The sequence below is a fragment of the Bufo bufo genome, chromosome 6 (genome assembly GCF_905171765.1).
Source record: "Bufo bufo chromosome 6, aBufBuf1.1, whole genome shotgun sequence".
Classification (NCBI taxonomy): domain Eukaryota; kingdom Metazoa; phylum Chordata; class Amphibia; order Anura; family Bufonidae; genus Bufo; species Bufo bufo.
Genome location: NC_053394.1, coordinates 211,426,953 through 211,445,673, shown reverse-complemented (window position 1 = coordinate 211,445,673; position 18,721 = coordinate 211,426,953). Strand labels below are relative to the sequence as shown.

The window sequence follows — 18,721 nt, the reverse complement described above, 5'->3', positions numbered from 1 at the left end:
TGTAAGAATAGACAAGTGTAGTACACACTGCAATTAACTATAAAGCTTCTTCACCCTGAAGCTCAGAGAAATAGGCCAATGCCTAACTTATAAAACAGCAGTATTTTAAAGGAACCATATAATAAAACTGCAGGCTTGTGTCTGTTATTTTTCTGAATAAATAATATTGTTTCTGTATTCTGAGCATATGCTCCTCTAGAACATTTTAAAGGGTAACTCCAAATTGACTGGTGCTTCATTTAAACTGCTGACGTGAATGGAAAATGTTAGGAACATTGGAGATGATCTTTAATTACTGTAGAACAATATAAACCAGGGCTTCTCATCTGTAGCTGTCCTTTAGTTATTGGTGAGGTGCAGCTGGGAAGGCAGATGTCACAGAAGTGATTTAGAGGGGACATGCTTTTCTCTGGCTGCGACAAACTCTAGTTTATCAACATATTTGGATCAATTTGGGTTAATTTTAATATTAAACTTGACTAAGGAAGCAAATGACAGATAAATTGAGATTATTGAAGGTAACTTAGCTTTAACAGAATCTAATGGTGAATCCCATCGCCATGTGCTTGCTGGTGAGGCCCCTATAGAAGAAGGTTGAGAAGTTCTACAATAAACCAGTGGAATACTATAAACCATTTATGCATGGCAGGATTTTGTTTGAATACATGCAGTGTAGACTTTAATTCATTTGATAACAATATCTCGGTTCATCGTTTTTTCTATTCGTTTATTACACTATTCTTTTTTTTTTTTTAACTTAAGTAGGCACGATCCCTTACTCATGGTTGGGAATGATCAAATAGACAACATGGACTCCAGCAGTGTGAAGAAATATGACTCCACCGGCATGTTCCATTGGTGCCCCGCTAAGGAAATGGAGAAAGTCCTGTTGGTGAGTGCATTATATATACAACTGAAAATGAAGTTATGTTTTGCATGTTACATTTTTTTATTGCAGATTTGAATAATAAAAAGGTTTAAGTGAATAACACAAGGAAAATAAGGAACAAACCAGAACTGCTGGGCACTATTGAAACTGGCCATGGTCATGCATTAGGAACCAAACAGTAGAACAAGAATCAGAGTATACTGAACAATGTTATAACACTATCATAATGAAAATTTTAGTGATCTGCACAAAATCAAAAGACATTGTGATGAGTACTATTATAAAGAACAGTGAACGCTGACCATGCGTCAAAGCTAGACTAGACACAGTGGGGGAGATTTATCAAACTGGTGTAAAGTAGAACTGGCTTAGTTGCCCATAGCAACCAATCAGATTCCACATTTCATTGGAAAATGAAAGGTAGAATCTGATTGGTTGCTATGGGCAACTAAGCCAGTTCTACTTTACACCAGTTTGATAAATCTCCACCCAGTTCCAAAATTTGGATGACACCTGCACTGTCAATGAAGATAACAGTGCCTTGTGGAAGGCTTGTGTCAGCAAATTACCATGAAGAATGAATTATTTCAGCACCCTTATGGTTGACTTAAAAATGCTTTATTAGAAACAAAGCTCAAGTGAAATAAGTGAAATGAAATTATGAACACACAACAGGCTAACTCATGGAAAGAATGAACATTTTGGTTTATAAGACCATCACCAGAAAGGTCATACAAATTGATTATGGTTGGTAAATTAGTGTGTCATACAACACATGAGTGTATAGGTGGCAGAGCCACAAGGTATGTGTAAAGGAACTGTTATGAACTCCACTGAAGACCCTGAGTCCAAGACCCTGAGTGACGCCGCTATACTAATGCGAAGTGCGGAGCGCATGTCAAGCTGAGCTGATGCTAGGTGCTGATGTCAGACCAGTTGTCCGGATTACAGGAAAGCTGTAGTGTTTCATTTTATTTAAAGTGTTCATTTTAATTAGCTACATATCTCACTTGCCGTATCGGTGTGCTGTATGTACTATTTCAGATATTGTGATTCACTCATAGTGCTATTTACCTACCTCTGGATTTACTCCTCTGCACTTCCATGCAACACTACAGCGTCCTTGTTTCCCTAACGACCAGGCTGGAGTCAAAATGCAGTGTCTTCTCGGTTTGACGCGCATTCTGCATTTCACATTTATGATACATGCTGTGCATATATACCTTTAGTTAGCAAATTATACCACAGATATTATCATGAAGTAATAAAATATTATCTCTATACTGTTACTCAACAAAACTCACTATACAAAGACGAATATTACCAATGACTCCACTACACAAGGTCTAAATATTAACACCACACCATGTCTACTACCATTACCACTACATAGTGACTGAATATTATTATTGTAAGTGTTACCAAATAAAAAAAAATACACAAATACCAATATCAACAATAATATTGCTTTATCAGGACCAAATACTGTAATACCATCATACAGTGATTAAAAATAATTCCATACTGTTACTGAAAAAAAAAAAAAAACACCATGCAAAGTTAAATGTTACCAATGATACCAATATACAAGGCACAAATATTACTGTTACACCATGACCAATACTGTTCCACCTCTGGTTAGTGCCACTGAATAAAAAACTCAATAGAAATACCAGTATTACCAGCATGCAATGACCATACAGTGATAGATACCAGTTCTGTACATGCCCTCTGCAGACAGTATTGTTACAATACAATTATTCAATAACTTACAGTTGACATCTCTCATTAGAGTTGTTTACTTTAACCATCTTTTCCATTCGGCCCAGACCAAAATGACAACTTCTTCTAGCCACAAGTAATTTCTTGAAAGTTTGCAGACATCTTTGGTTTTAGCTTTTCCATTGTCTGCCCCAGCTTTTTCCAATCTACACACACTCTCCATTCTGCTGCTACCTCAAATTCTTGTTACTGCTGCATTTTCCCCCATTACTGTACGTGCTGCATTGCACAATGCCCACAAATATTGTTATAGTCCTGCTTATGTACCCTTCATATGTTACAGTGCCCCCACATATGTTATAGTGTCGCTCCACTTTACTTACAGTGCCATCTCTTTATTTATAGTGGTCTCTCATCTTTAAAAGTACTCCCTTTCCTTTCATAGCTCCTCCTTTCCTGTTATAGTGCCCCCTCACCTTTCATAGTGCCTGTTCCCATAAAATAGTAAATCAATACTCACCTTAACATGATCTCCTGAAGTGTGGAGAAGCTGAATCCTTTTTCAGTCTCCAAGTTAAGCCGCCTGTGCTGGGACGCTAAAGTTCTGAGCACTATTTTGTTCTTTTCTGAGCTGCAGGCTTAAACTGTCCTGTGGCCTAGAGAATAGTTCCCTGCCATAGGTATCAACTGTGCAGTGAATCACCACTGCACACTCCAATGTATGATGCAGTTAAAGAGTCTAATTTATTCAAAAGACTTTAACAACAGATCCGCAATTTTCAGGGAATGAAAGGGAATAGGACTCATGTGACTATAATCTGACATTTCGGTCCTTATCACGGATCTTGGTCACCGAGTCAGGAAGAGGAAGGAGAAAGGTAGCAGAGGAGCCCTGAGGTGCAATAGTATCAGGTTACAGCGATAGAGCGCGAGAATCGTTAGAAGGTATCAGCTGTATCCGTCTCCTGAGTATACAGTTGAAAGTGATACTTGGCTCCTACTTCCAGTTAAAGCTTTATATGGTTCTCCAAACTGTGATGATCACACCTTTGGCTTAAGGATAGAAGGATCCAGCTGTTGTTGGCCAAAAGGTTTAAAGGGCATCTGTCAGCAGATTTGTACCTGGCTGACCTGTTGGCAGCTGAAGGCATCCATGTTGGTCCTATGTTCATATATACCCACACTGCTGAGAAAAAACATAAGTTTTAATTTATGAAAAATAGCCTCTTGGAGCCACAGGGGCGTTGCTGTTACTCCTAGAGGCTCAGCTCTCTCTGCAACTGCTGTACCCTCTACACCTCTCCAAAAGTCTCAAGCTGCATTGTGTGCATACAGAGGATTCTTATTTTTCAGTAATAGCCTGTCTTGCACTGTATACAGGAAAAAACCCTGGAGTGCTTCTTTAATAAGAGGGTTTTTAAAGACTTCAAAACGTGAAACTACTATGAACAGTAGATTGAATATGTGGTATGCTAAGAGATTTGCAATACCATCTGAGCCCCATACAGAAAAATTGCCAGTATCCCCTCCCGTTTCCTACAGATATATAAAGAAATCTTTGAATTCAGTCATAAATCTGTAGCTCCAACAGTACTTTAAGACACCAGTGACACCAAAGTCAATTATTTTTTATTTTTTTGCAAAGGATGAATATTATGGTTTCTGTTTTCTTGTTATATAAGACTCAAATGAGTTTCAAATTGTAGAATTTGGTCAGGTTGTGTAGTTTTTGGGCAGGTTGTGTGTTTTTTTCATACTAGCTTTCATTCAAGGCATGTTATTATTATTATTGTGTGAAAATGTAACCACTATTTTAAAATAGTTTTCAGTATAGTAAAAATTTAATTTTCTTATCAGAACAAGTAAGAATATGAACTTTTATTCTGCCAAGTTCTGCTTTCTAACTTGCCCAGAGCATGCTTCATTGTGAAGTATTTTGTGCTCTTTGCATTCAGCTGCTTCATAAACCCTCCCCTTTGTTCTGATTGACAGCTGTACACCCAACCAGGAGATCAATAAAGCTGTAACTCATAGCGGGGGGGGGGGGGGGGGGGGGGATATGAAGCTACTCAATTCACAAAGCCTCCCTGGGCTTCCCTGGGCACTTGCACATGCAGAATTAAACTTCATATTTAAACTACTCCTTATGCTCAAAAATGTTTGTGCTGCTCCCCTCAGCCCCTGCCTAGCACTGTCAACAGTTTAGCATGATCCAAGCTAGTGATGGACGCACATTAAAGAAAAGTATCTTTATTCTTTTTTCTGTCATTAAATACAGACTCGCAGTGAAGCTGCAATGACAGTTCTAAGTGGCCATGTAGTTGTCTGTATTTTTGGAGATGTCACATCTGCACTCATTGGGCTTCGAAACTTGGTGATGCCACTCCGAGCCAGCAACTTCCACTATCATGAACTGAAGCCGATAGTATTTGTGGGGTCCTTGGAATACTTAAAGAGGGAGTGGGAGACTTTGCACAACTTCCCAAAGGTTTCCATCCTGCCTGTAAGTAAGAGGGAAATGTCGAGGTACAATTGCAATGTGTCTATTTCTGAAATATTTTGATATTTAGAGTTTAAGAACACCTTTAGTAGCATTTTGTTTTTGAATACTTTGTATTTATTGTGGGGTAAAAACATTTTCCTGTACGTCTTTATTAAAAATGTTTATCCAACTCTACTCTACAGCCAGCACCTTTTCACAGATAGTGTAGGCGGCTCTGCCTCCTTCACAGTTCCTGGGAGCTCATAAACACTCATTTAAAGGAAATGTTTAATAAAAAAATAAAAAAATAATGCTATTTTTAATTTTCCATGTCAATATCTATATCTAAACAAAAACCATAAAATCCTGCATTTTTTTCACTGGTCACTAAGCCAAATAATTGGCGCCATTTCTTGGTCTGTACAGATCACTTTACTGCATTTTCCTACAGGCATAATTAGAATGACAGATAAGACAGGATTCACCTTTCACAATAGGTGATTGTCACTTATCTATCCTTTCCTTGTACAATGACCTCTGCACAGATCACAGAGCATGCCTACAAAACTCTTCCACAGAAGTCAATGAGGTCCCCTCCTGACCATTGTGTCTATGGCACATGGGGCTGCCATAAAGCAATTTTTTTTATTTAAATGATGTGTAAATGCTGTTAAGAACAGCTCAGGCAAGATGGCCGCCCCATAATCATGTTCTGAAAACAGAATAAATAAATCTGCAATCAGAAAATATAAACAGAATAGAAAACAAGGATGCGCGTTACTATCTGGTTTTAACCGGCAGAAAACACTTTTGGTGACGCATTTCCTTTAAGCTGCATTCTTATCAGTTTGATAGGAATTCAGCTTGAGTCTTTATGAGTTCTCAGAAATGCAGAGATAAGGGTTACAGACTGAACATTTGAAGGATTTCAATGTGAAGGAGAAAAAGCAGCCTAGACTATATATGAAAGGTGCTGGCTTTTCAAATTGGTGAAAAAAATGTAATAAAGACCTACTGTATTGGAAAAAAAAAAAGTATCCATAGGTTTTAAATACTTTATATAAACTGTGACCTGCTATTAGGAAATGTGAAATATTGCTCTCTGTATTGTCTTTCCTGAATAAGATTATTTTCTAAGGATCTCCTAATCTAAATATACTACATCATATTGCAAACCCATAATTTATTACTCTTTCCGTGGTAAAAAAAAAAAAAAAAAAAAAAAAGGGCATATGCATCTAGCAGAAGAGTCTAGTCAGCTGGCTAAAGCAAATATCCTGCAGATAGCCCTGATCTACTCTCCAGTGGTCATTCGTACAGTTACAGAAAGGTGACATTGACGTACTGATGAATCATTTGTGGGTTTATTTCCCTAGTTTACTTTTTTGTTTTGTACCATTAACTAAAAAGGCAGTTTATTAGAAAAATACAGCCTCTGTCATGTTTATTTCATATTTTATTGCATTTTTTTCTTTTGCTGCAACTTTAATATCCCCTTCTAACAGATTATTTTTTTCTTCTCTCCTCTTTTTTTCTTTTACCTTTAGGGTACACCATTAAGTCGAGCTGATCTAAGGGCTGTCAACATTAACCTGTGTGACATGTGCGTTATTCTGTCAGCCAATCAGAACAATATTGATGATACTTCACTTCAGGACAAGGAATGTATCTTGGCATCTCTCAACATCAAATCCATGCAGTTTGATGACAGCATTGGGGTCTTGCAAGCTAACTCTCAAGGTAAGCCAAGCCCTCTGTCACTTGCCAGCAAAGCTCCTAAGGCACAGAGCTGGCACAAGCGATATTCCTCATTCAGCCTTTTACAGATCTTCTCTCAGCTTGTGACATCGCTTAAGTTGTTGATGTCTTTGATGGGTCTCTTGGAACCTTTTCACAGCATACGATGGGCACATCAAGCATTACAAGAACAGTTTCCTGTAGTTACAATACTCCAATGAAAGGCCCCATGCACACAATGGTATCACAGCTCTGTAAAAGCTGTGAGTTGTATAAAGCTGTAATATTGCACCCATAGAAGTCTGTGGGGAAATACTGTACTTGTGATTTGTGACATGTTATTCATATTAGTGAGTTATTCCCCCTATGAGCATTAATGCTAGTCTGGAATATTTCCTTAATACAGTGCTATAGGGGGCACCATATGACAGTACACAGAGTGTGCATATAGAGCCATACTACCTCATACAATTGAACTAGCTAATAAGGCATGATAACATGCACCATACTTTCTGTACATCATACAGTTTTGCGACTTCGTGATGGTGTACAAGGTGAGATATCACTTTATTAGTTAAGTTTGATGTAGTCCATGCAGAGTAGTCAGTAGTCCAAATATGTAAAATATTATATAGTTACTGAGGTTAAGGAATATTAAAACAAGAAAAGGACGTAACGACATCCTGCAATATGAAAAGGAGGATCAGCACTCCAACTTCATCCCGTTGAGCTTGGGACTACCGGATAGCCAACCCGGAATTCCAAATACATAAGCTGTCACGGTCTATGGTGTATGCTGTGACACTGTTGCCACACTTGCAGTTGCCCGCGGCAACGTGTTGCTGTGAGAGCATGCAGTGGCAGTGTCTCGGCCTTATGGGCAATTGCCGTGACATGGTTGCCATGCATGCTGTTGCCGGTGGTTACGTGGTTTAGTATGCTTGTGTGTGCACTTCCCTTTAAGTTTTAGCCTCCCTCTGTCTGGTGCTGTAAGGGTTAACTCCCTGCCTGGGTGTGGACACTTGGCTTATATCTTCTGTGGTTTCCTGGCTGGAGTTAGTTGTACTTCAGCTGTTGTTGGTGCTGGAGCTCTGCTCCAGTCCAGGGTGTTCCATCTGTCCAGTGAGGGCCACCCTTGTGGTCATCAATGTTATGCTGGGTTCTCCTTCCCTTCCTGTCCCTATTTGTATTGAGTGGGTTATGTTCAGGGTGTTTGTATGTCTAGTTTGGTGTTACATGTCTGGTGGTGTTTGGTGTCCAGCATGTTTACTAGACATTTCCCTGTCTCATGTTTATTGCAGCTATGGGTGTCCTGGTTTCCTGTGTGGTTTGTGGTGTGTGCTGTGTCCTTTAATGTTGGTGTGGACAGCAGCACTAGTGCACAGGTTCCAGTCAGTGTGTCTGTGGCAGGTAAATGTGTTATTGGTTTCGCTTACCTGCCATCTCCTTTTGCTGTATGTGTTCCCCTTTCCTTGCAGCCTGGCCTCAGATAGAGACTCCTGTTCCTCCATTACTGGGATGAACAGGTCGTCTCTTCCCTGCTCCTTGGTGAGGGACTACCAGGGTGACTTAGGGTCTCTAGGAATCCTGAGTATGAGTCGTCCTACCATCGGGGTCCGCTCATACGGTGAGGCGTCAGGGAGAGGATTAGGGACGCTTTAGGAGGTGACCTGCTCCCTTATTACTCCTTTTGGCCAGGCTGATTCCCTTTTACCCTTTGACACCCCACGGTGGGGGGGGGGGGGTTCCCCCACTCCCCACCGTGACATAAGCAAATGACAGCATTACAGGGAATAGTGTAAAACTAGAAGCCACATTTACTCAAAACTTTGCATCAATCTAAGAAAACGTTTTGGTGGATGCAACCACCTTTTTCAAGCATATATCAGAAAATCCTGCAGATAATCAGTGTAGAAAAGATTCTCTTCTCTTTATCATTCATTTCTAGATTTAGTGTTCCTTTAAGTGGTTAATGTAACATGGGGTTAATGAAGGGGCTAATGGTACCTCCTCAGATGGCCTTGATGTTACTATCAATATCACATTCCTGGTGGTCTAGGGTGGTGAATCAGTAATTTCAGCATCTCTGGTGGTCTAGCACAGTAAAGGGGTTATTTGCAAGGGTTTTCCTGGGCTCTTATATTGATGGCTTGTTCTTAGGATATGGGATCAATATCTGATAAGCAGGGATCCAGCTCCCAGCACTCATGCTGTAAAGTTTTTTTTACTAGCTCTGGCCAGAAATAGGCAACAGAACTCAATCCAGCTCTTTACTACAGCAAAGCTCACATTTACTTCAGTGGGAACAGTGCTGCAGTAACCAGCTCCATTCACAACATAGTCGATGGCACTGTTTAGTTCCCCTTTATTGCCATCTTTTATGGTGATCTATGTTTGTGAAAGGGGAAATTCCAGCTTGCAGTCTATCATAGAGAAGCAGTTCATGCTAGCTTTCTTGATAGTGGCTCCAGTGATACCTCTGCCACAAAGTTGAACATTTTCATTCTGTTCAACTTTGCCTTCATGCCTTGTGCTGATCATACAGATCAGTGCTGGGCAGAGACAGAGACAACTGTGCAACAGTGATTGATCTGATGTAATATCTATGATCGGGCAGAGTGATCCTGATTACTAGGGGGTAACTATGTGCATTGGCCTCTAAAGTTTAACATAACTGTTGGATAGACCATCTGTCATGAAATTGTCCACTGTGCCATCTTCGCCATCAGTCCCTTACATTTTCCTCTTCTCCATGTTTCTCACACATACAGTATGCAGAACTTATTGAAGACCCTGACACTTATTTGTAGTTGGGCCACAAGCTTTTATAGCTCCTGTGCTGCAGCAGCTGGCATTTGTGTTACATTGTCATTCATGAGCGTTAAGTATACGTCTGCTCTTTTCTATATTTTATTGCATTCTTGTTGTCTGTGGTTTACTGAATCTTAGCTGCTCTTCAATATGTTGCCATTTAATAATGCATATCAGTTTGCAACAAGATCCTGTTGTCAAATAAATTGCAGTTATCCTGCCACCTTATGGGCTAATGGTGGCGAGCATAATTATAACATTTGAAAAATGCCATTTGACACAAGCACAATCCACTATTTCCAATTCTTTCTTTACAACTATCCATCAGGCTCATTTTAAGACATTTTTTGGAACCTATTTCTTTCCAAACAACTTTTCATGACTTCCCTTATTCCATTTAAAGGGAGAAAAAAAAATGACACAGTACACATCTTTTAAGAAAGTTAATTATACAGCAGCAAACGCAAGCATCACATTACTGTTATGAAATATTAAATCAGTATCTTTCATTCTCACAGATGCCCTGGAGATAAATACACCATGTTTAATGCTCCGTTTCCAACACTTTTACACACAAACATTTATAGTGGTATCTGCATTCTTAACAGCCCGTCTTCTCTTTATTTCTTGCCACTTGGTTAACCTCTGTGCTACCAGACAGATAGACTCCTCTCTTGGCAAAAGGGGTTAAGAATACAACATCTTTCCATGCTTGCTTAGGTAGACAACATCTTTTTATTGCTCACTTGGGACTGCAAGCTGGGAAGCATCTTTACAGTGATATATCACTCTTTAACCATATTAAGCTTGATTGTCTGCGCACACAATGTAAAACTCCCAAGCTTCCTTCTGAACCATATTATAAATATTTAAGCCCGGCTTACGTGCCTCTGGATATTAAAACATATTTTACCCTAACACACCCACATTTGCGCACACAGACACAAAGAGGGACCTGTGTGTAAATATTACATAGGGCCATCTTCTCCACCCTGTTATCATAGCACTTTAATGAATACATAATTTCACACTTCACATTTTATTGGAAAACTGCCTTTGTGCGCGGTTTAAGTGTAAGGCATTGGTTGTTGGCATGACAGGAGCGGTACAGAACGTTGTTTTAATGATCTGCTGCTTTAATTATACAAAGACATTCGAGGAGAACTGTTATGTCGCCTGAACTTTAGTCTTCTAAATCCGGCATAAACTGGCATTACAAGGTGTAGATTTACATTCTGCATAGCTAAAGGACAACCACTCAGCTACAGTACTTGGAAATATGAAAGGTACTGGAGCACCTGTAAAAACGTAAGAATGATGCTTCTATAAGCACAGTGATGAGTGGAATAGTTGATATTATCATTTGTTAGTGGTAATGATAATATTCCTATTATGTTTAGATCCAAGAATGAATTCATAAAGAGCCTGCTAGCCTGCCAGCAATGTTAATAGACGATACACTTCATGTACAACAATAACATTATTATACATAATACATTATGTAAGTATCTTTCTGGTTCCATAATTTTATATGAGACAAATCAATAAAAATACTCTATAACATAATGCAGAATGATACAATAATATTCAGTTTTTTAAAAGCAGCTACCTTATGCTATTGCCTATTGAGTTATTTTACATAAAAGACTATCTGACTCTTTCAAGTGTTATCAGTATAATGTAAATGCCATCAGTATTCAATTTGCAAACCAGATTGCAACCGTTTATTCTGGTTAATATCACTTCTATTCTACTCATTTTATTATAATTTGCTACCAGATTTACATCTTAGAAGAATGTAGATAATGATTGTTTGGCACCTTATACTCTGCCCATCAAGTAGCCCCACCTTAAATTATGTACAGTTGTAAAAATGTTTGTAATCCCCTGTTTAGCTTCTATGTTAGCCTCCACTGGGGTCTTCCTCTCATTCTCGCAGCAGAGTTATTAAATAATCAGTAAATAGCCATAATTATATATAAATTTACACACAGGGTATTGGAAATGATTTGCACAGAAGATCTGCACAGTTTATCAATAAGAAAGTATATATTCCACATATTGTTATTGCTTTGGCAGCGTAAACTCTGAGCACCACTGCTCTGCATTGTTTAGGGGACCCTTAAAGAGGACCTTTTACTGGTCCTGATGTTACAATATTAATACAATATTAATACTGCGCAATGCCTAGGGGGGACTGGGGGGTGCGACCGCCCCGGGTGCCGGCCCTCAGGGGGGTGCCAGAAGCAATGAGCGCTTCCATCAATAAAGATGGTAGCGCTCATTGCTGGAGCGCTGACGCCCACATACTGCGGCGAGGCACGGGAGTGCATAGTTCCCTGCCTCGCCACCAATCACCGCCATAGGCTTCAGGCCTAGTAGGCCTGAGGCCTATGCGGTAGTGAAAACCCGATGCAGGGGTGCGTGATGACGTCATCGCGTGTGCCTGTGTCGGGACTCAGCAGCACAGTGAAGTGTGCACGGCTTCCTCTGCGAGCAAGCGCCTGGACATAAGTGAGTATTTTAGGTTTTTTATTTTATTTTATTTGCCAACTTTGGAGGACTTGGGGGGGGGGGGGACAGGAGGACATGTGGGGGCAAAATATTATGGTGGGATACTGTGTGGGAAATTATTATGGGAGGTATTACTATGTGGGGGCAAGAATTATGGGAGGGATTACTATATGGGGCAAATTACTATATGGGGCAGTGTGGGGGGGAACTACTGTGTGTGGGGCAGTGTGGGGGAAACTACTGTGTGGGCGCAGTGTGGTGGAAACTTCTGTATGGGGGCAGTGTGGGGGAAACTACTGTATGGGGCAGTGTGGGGGACACTACTGTGTGGAGGGCAGTGTGGGGGAAACTACTGTGTGGGGGGCAGTGTGGTGGAAACTACCATGTGGGGGGCAATGTGGGGAAAAATACTGTGTGGGGGCAGTGTGGGGGAAACTACTGTGTGGGGGGCAGTGGGGGGGACACTACTGTGTGGGGGCAGTGTGGGGGACACTACTGTGTGGGGGAAATTACTGTGTGAGCGCAGTGTGGGGGAAATTACTGTGTGGGGGAAACTACTGTGTGGGGGCAGTGTGGGGGAAACTACTGTATGGGGGATATTACTGTATGGGGCAGTGTGAGTGAAATTACTGTATGGGGCAGTGTGGGGGAAATTACTGTATGGGACAGTGTGGGGGAATTACTATATGGGGGCAGTGTGGAGGAAATTACTGTATGGGGCAGTGTGGAGGAAATTACTGTGGGGGGAAGTGTGGGGGGAAGTGTGGTGGAAATTACTGTGGGGGGCAGTGTGTGGGAAACTATTTTAAGGGGGCAGTATGGGGGAAATTACAGTGTGGGGGAAATTACTGTATGGGGGCAGTGTGGGGGGAAATTACTATGTGGTGTAAACTACTATATGGGGGCAGTGTGGGAGAAATTACTGTGTGTGGCGCAAATTACTATGGGGGATTACTATGTGGGGGCAGTGTGGGGGGTGTTGCTATTGGGGAGGCACTGTAGGTGCAATTCTATTATTTCCGGGGACACTATACAGGGTTTATTGCCTGGAGCACAATATAGGGTGTTATTACTGGGGCACTAGGGACATTATAGCAGCTGTGGACACTATAGGGACATTTGGGGTAATTTATCAAACTGGTATAAAGTAGAACTGGCTTAGTTGCCCATAGCAGCCATTCAGATTCCACCTTTCATATTTGACAGCTCTTTTGGAAACCCAGTTCTACTTTACACCGGTTTTATAAATTACCCCAATTATGTCTACTGGGGTAACAATTTTTTTTAGCAGTATAGTACCTGGGGCATTGGGGGGCACAACGGGCACAGTATTGGGGGTGGCAGCAGGATGACACTGTGGGGACACCAGGATGGATGGAAAAACTGAGAAATCGAACGTGTCTGTGGCGGTCTAACGGAGGAAAAGAGGAAAGAGAAGGTCTACATGACAGGAGGTGTCCTTGGATGTAAGAGGTATGTGGTCAAGTATTGGGGGGGGTGCCAGAGAAAGGACCTGCCCCGGGTGCCAAACACCCTAGGCACGCCACTGCAGTGTATGTCATTACTAGTAGATGTCAGTGTGTTTTTATTTATTTTTTCAGATGCGCTGCTCCGTTCCCCCACTGTGCCCCTGTTCACTTTTGCTGCCCTATATGCTAATTAGTAGCATTGGTACAGGGAGGAGACGGATGCATTTCTCAAGGGGTGTCTCCTTCTCGCTGGCTGTGAGCTAGCCAATCACTGACCTGACATCTACTAGTAATGCCCTACACTGGCAGGTATTAATATTGTAACATCAGGATCAGTGAAAGGTCCCCTTCAATCACTAGTGGCTGGCCTTGTGGGGAGGAAACTGCTGTAAAAAAGCCCAAGTAAGTCTGATCCGGTTTCTGCCCCGGTGTCTTAGACGTTGGACGCTTACCTCTCCCGCACTCCTGCACCTCCGACTGTCGATTGTAACCTGCTCCTGCCTCGCGCCTCCTGGCTTGTGAGTGACACACCTCGACGTGTTTTTCCGGCTGCAAACATTCACATCAGGGGTTTCCAGAGGCGATGACAAAAGAAAACCTGCAGGACTTTGTAGGAGAACTCTTCAACTCCATATTGGGCTCTCAGACGCTGCAGGCTATCAAATTGGACAGGGCACACAGGGCCCTACGCCCTAAAGGATCTTCCATGCAACCCTGAGATATAATTTGCTGTGTCCATGATCTCCAGCTTAAAGGGACACTGACAGGTCCTATAAACATATTTAGTTATTCCTATGCAGTCATAGATCTATTAAAGTGTATTCCAATGATATAAGAGTACACCTTGTCCGCACTGTAAACCATGTAAAAACAACTTTATATTCATCTGTCAATCACATTTCTTTATGCCCAAGGGGCGTTTTTTCTCATATTTTTGTGCCCAGCCGCGCCTCAACTGTCGATTCCTAGCGCCGCCCAGCTCATTATTATTCACTGCACTGGGCGGCTCTTACATTCCCCGATCCTGTCACCCGAGAGAAGAGTTTCTTGGCTGGCGCAGGCGCATTAACCATCTGAATTTCTGATGACATCAGCGCTCTGAAGCGCTGGATACGAGTGCCTTGGAGGAGAGATTGGACGCAGGCGCATTCAATTACAGGCTTGCAGGCTTGTATTGGCTAATGCAGGTCATTTTTGGGGAATATCTCAGGAACGGTACGTCCTAGAGAGCTGTGACCCCCACAAGATTTCTTTCCAGGTAGCAAGGGATGTGTATACCAAGTTTCGTTGAAATCGATGGTTGCGTTTTTGAGTGATTGCGGAACATACATACATACGTCCTTCTTTATATATATAGAAGATTGTAGAATTCTTTGTTCTTTTTCCTGTACATGATTATGGGGGCAGCCATCTTGGCCGAGCTCTTTTTAACAGCGTTTAGAAAGCATTAAGAAAACTGCTTTACAGCAGCCCCATGGTCCATAGACACAATGGTCAGGACTTCTATGGGAGAGTTTTCTAGACATGCTCTTTTTAACAGCATTTAGAAAGCTTTAAGAAAACTGCTTTACGGCAGCCCAATGGTCCATAGACACAATGGTCAGGACTTCTAAGGGAGAGTTTTCTAGGCATGCAGAGGTCATTGTACAAGGAAAGAATAGATAAGTGACAATCACCTATCGTGAATGGTGGATCCTGTCTTATCTATACAGAGGTGATATTTTTACAGGCAGGATAAGAATGAGTTAACTGCGGTAAAGTGATCTGTATAAACCAAGAAGTGGTGCCAATTATTAGACATAGTAGCCAGTGCGAAAAGTGCAGGATTTTTTTTTGCTTAAATATATGGAATACATGTGAAATTAAAAACATCATCAAAAAGTGATTTAAACAGCAGGTAATTCTCTGATGACATATTCCCTTTAAATTCTACATTGTTAACCAGTACTCAACATATGCCAGAGTGGGCTCTAATGGCTGCGGCCAGGGGCTTAATACATAAAACAAAAAAGAGAGGGGAAGGTGCACAATCCTGGAGAGTTCCATTATGTATATGAATGATATTTGATTGTGCATGGGGCAAGTTGATGGTGGCCGTGGGGTGCTAATGTAATGCTAATACAAAGGGATCAGAGAGACCAAAAGCCCTCAAGGTGGAGAACATAAAAGGCCAACCTAGGCAGTAAAACACCTTCTCAGCATCTAGACTAAGCAATAATGCCTGGCATTTATCTTTATTAATAATATCAATCAAATTGATGGTTCTCCTAGTATTATCTCCACCCTGATAACAAGGGACAAAACTCACTTGGTCTTTATGTACTAGCTGGGGAAGCCAATAGGTGAGTTGGTTAGCAAGAAGTTTAGTAAATATTTTCAGATCTGAATTAAGGAGGACTATGGGCTGGTAGTGGGAACATTCTAGTGGGTCTTTACCCAGTTTTAGGATAAGGTTTGTTATTAGGGAGCAGTTTAATCACACCTTCGATTTCCTCCCTCTGTAATTGGGGTATGGAGTGACACTAGAGCCTCAGCAGGAAGTCACAGGAGAAAAAAAAAGAGGAAAACAGAGTAGCATGGCCTGTTGGATTATGGGGAATTTGGTGGCAGAGAGAGAACAAAGAAGCATAATATTCCTGAAAAAAGGCAGATGTTGCCGTAGGGTAGTACACAGTAGTGCCATCCCTACTCCGCAAAGTAGTGGGGTCACTACAGACAGTGGAATCTCTAAGTTGGCGGGCCAGGATAGTGTGGGGTTTGTTATCCCAGGCATAAAAACGTTGTCGCAAGTACAATAATAGTTTCTCAGTTTGCATAATAGCAAGGTCACCCAATCTTGCCCGAAGGAACACTATGTGACAGAGTAGGTGAGACAAATGGCGAGTAGCCAATCAGGATTCCAAGTCCCTCAATTGCACTGTAACCATAGCCTTCTGAAAATTAGGCTCACATTTCAACCTAGAGCCCATAGCGAAACAACTCCACCTAAAAACAGCTTTATACAGACAAAAGGTACAGAAGGTTGATTAATAGAAAAATATTAAAATATTCAGAAAGGTTAGTTTGAAGTTACTGTTTAAGTAGTGGCCTTTTTAGGAGAGAGTCGCCAGTAGCACACCCGAGTATGTCGCCCAGAAGGTTTAAGTGAGATAGAAATTGGGGAGTGATCCGACCATATGATACTCCCAACATCTGCTTGAGCTAATAAGCGAAGTGTGGGGATATTGCCAAAAAATAATCAATGTGAGTGTGCATTCTTTGCAGAAGAGAATAGAAAGTATCATATCTAGTTAATACGTCATAAGTCATAAAGGGAAAATTTCCGGATCAGTCATCTAAACAGTCAAGAAAGTCTATATTGTGAGTGGGAAGGTGTAGAAGAGACAGAAGAAAGCCTATATAAGTGTTCAGAAAAGGAAACATTAAAGTCGCCACCTATAATTAGCGCAGAAATGCAGAAACTGAGAAAGTTTCAGAAGAAACCTATTCAAATTGCTGGAAAGTCTTTGGGTTATAAACATTGCAAAGCACTATTGAAGCTCCATCCAAAATAGCTCTGAGGATAACATATATGCCCGCTGGATCAGAGATGGAGGAGACCACCTGTATGGGACATTGGGCAGAGAGCAAAATAGCCGCCTCAGCTGACTTCCTACCAGCCATATCAGAATACACTCGTGGGAATAAATTAGCAGCAAACTTAAATGAACCATCCTGATTAAAATGGGATTCCTGGACAAGGACAACAACCGCTCTCTGACAGTGAAATTCTGTGAGGGCCAACCTCTTTTTAACATTAGATTTAAGCCTTTTTACATTTAATGAAATACACTTAATCATGTTATGAGTATAATGGTGTAACTGAAACTGCTGTCAAAAGCACATGCATCATTGCCATCCAGGAAGGTTAAGATTTGATTCTGCGGGTAAAGGCATTCAGTGTCAGCTGGGGTTGAACCAAAGTACCTAAAAAGTCAAACATAAAGAAAAACAAGGGAGGGGAAAAACACAAATAGCCAAAACAATAATTCAAACATTAGGCAACAAGGCCTAGAAGGGGCAAAAAATAGTGCCAAAAGAGCAGCATACTACCCATCTTCTTTCCCACACTAGAAAAAAGGGAGGAAGAGAGATGGAGAAAAATTCCCTATGTACAGAGGTGTGCTCAGACACCCAAGGTTATAGCTCATCCAGATGTAAAAACTACTTAATCAAACAAAGGGGACAGCAACATGAAAACCAATGGTGGTGGGCAGTCTCACGAGGGAACCTCCGGAGAGCCAGGTCCCAGAAGGCAATCTTGAGGAGTAGAGCGATATCTCTTCTGCTGGACAGCGTGCCACATTGGAGACGGAGCAGGTGGTGTAACAGAAACTTCCCAGTCAGCTATATCCAGCTTAAGAACCGCATGTCCAAAGCCGAACAAAACGCTGGTAGATTAGCATTGGTGCAAAGAAGAATCCCCATCTATAAGCAATTTATTTTTCTCTGAAGGTTAGCCACCAATGGTTGTTAAGTTCGCCTCTTCTGCAGGATCAGCCATGACAGATCTTTATACATTTGTATAGATGAACCTTGAAAGTCAGTGGTAGGCATAGCACAGACTTTAGCCATAATGGCCTCTTTAAAGGGACACTGACAGGCCCTATAAACATATTTAGTTATTCCTATGCAGTCATAGATCTATTAAAGTGTATTCCAATGATATAAGAGTACCCCCTGTCCGCATTGTAAACCATGTAAAAACAACTTTATATTCATCTGTCAATCACATTTCTTTATGCCCAAGGGGCGTTTTTTCTCAGACCTTTGTGCCCAGCAGCGCCTCAACTGTCGCTTCCTACCGCTGCCCAGCTCATTATTATTCACTGCGTTGGGCGGCTCTTACATTCCCCGATCCTGTCAGTTCCCGCGCATGCCCGATAGATACTTATGGGCATCGGCCTCAATTGGACCATCTGCGCATGCGCCGACACCCTCCCAAGTCTGTCTCTTCATATCCCAACTGCCATAGACACGGTCACATGTCCCTTAACCCTATGTCCCTATAGCCAATAGAAGCTCGCAGGCCCTTAGTCTCCACATACACACCATTTT

The 18,721-nt window shown here is 41.5% G+C and overlaps 1 protein-coding gene across 1 annotated transcript in view; it reads left to right on the top strand.

Moving 5' to 3' along the window:
• The window catches only part of KCNMA1 (potassium calcium-activated channel subfamily M alpha 1), a 736,200-nt gene that overhangs the window by 631,391 nt on the left and 86,088 nt on the right, over nucleotides 1–18,721 (top strand). Inside the window, exons 20-22 of the mRNA XM_040439127.1 lie at nucleotides 763–892; nucleotides 4,890–5,114; nucleotides 6,641–6,833. Of these exons, the coding sequence (XP_040295061.1) occupies nucleotides 763–892; nucleotides 4,890–5,114; nucleotides 6,641–6,833 (548 nt within the window). The remainder of the gene's footprint in view (nucleotides 1–762; nucleotides 893–4,889; nucleotides 5,115–6,640; nucleotides 6,834–18,721) is intronic.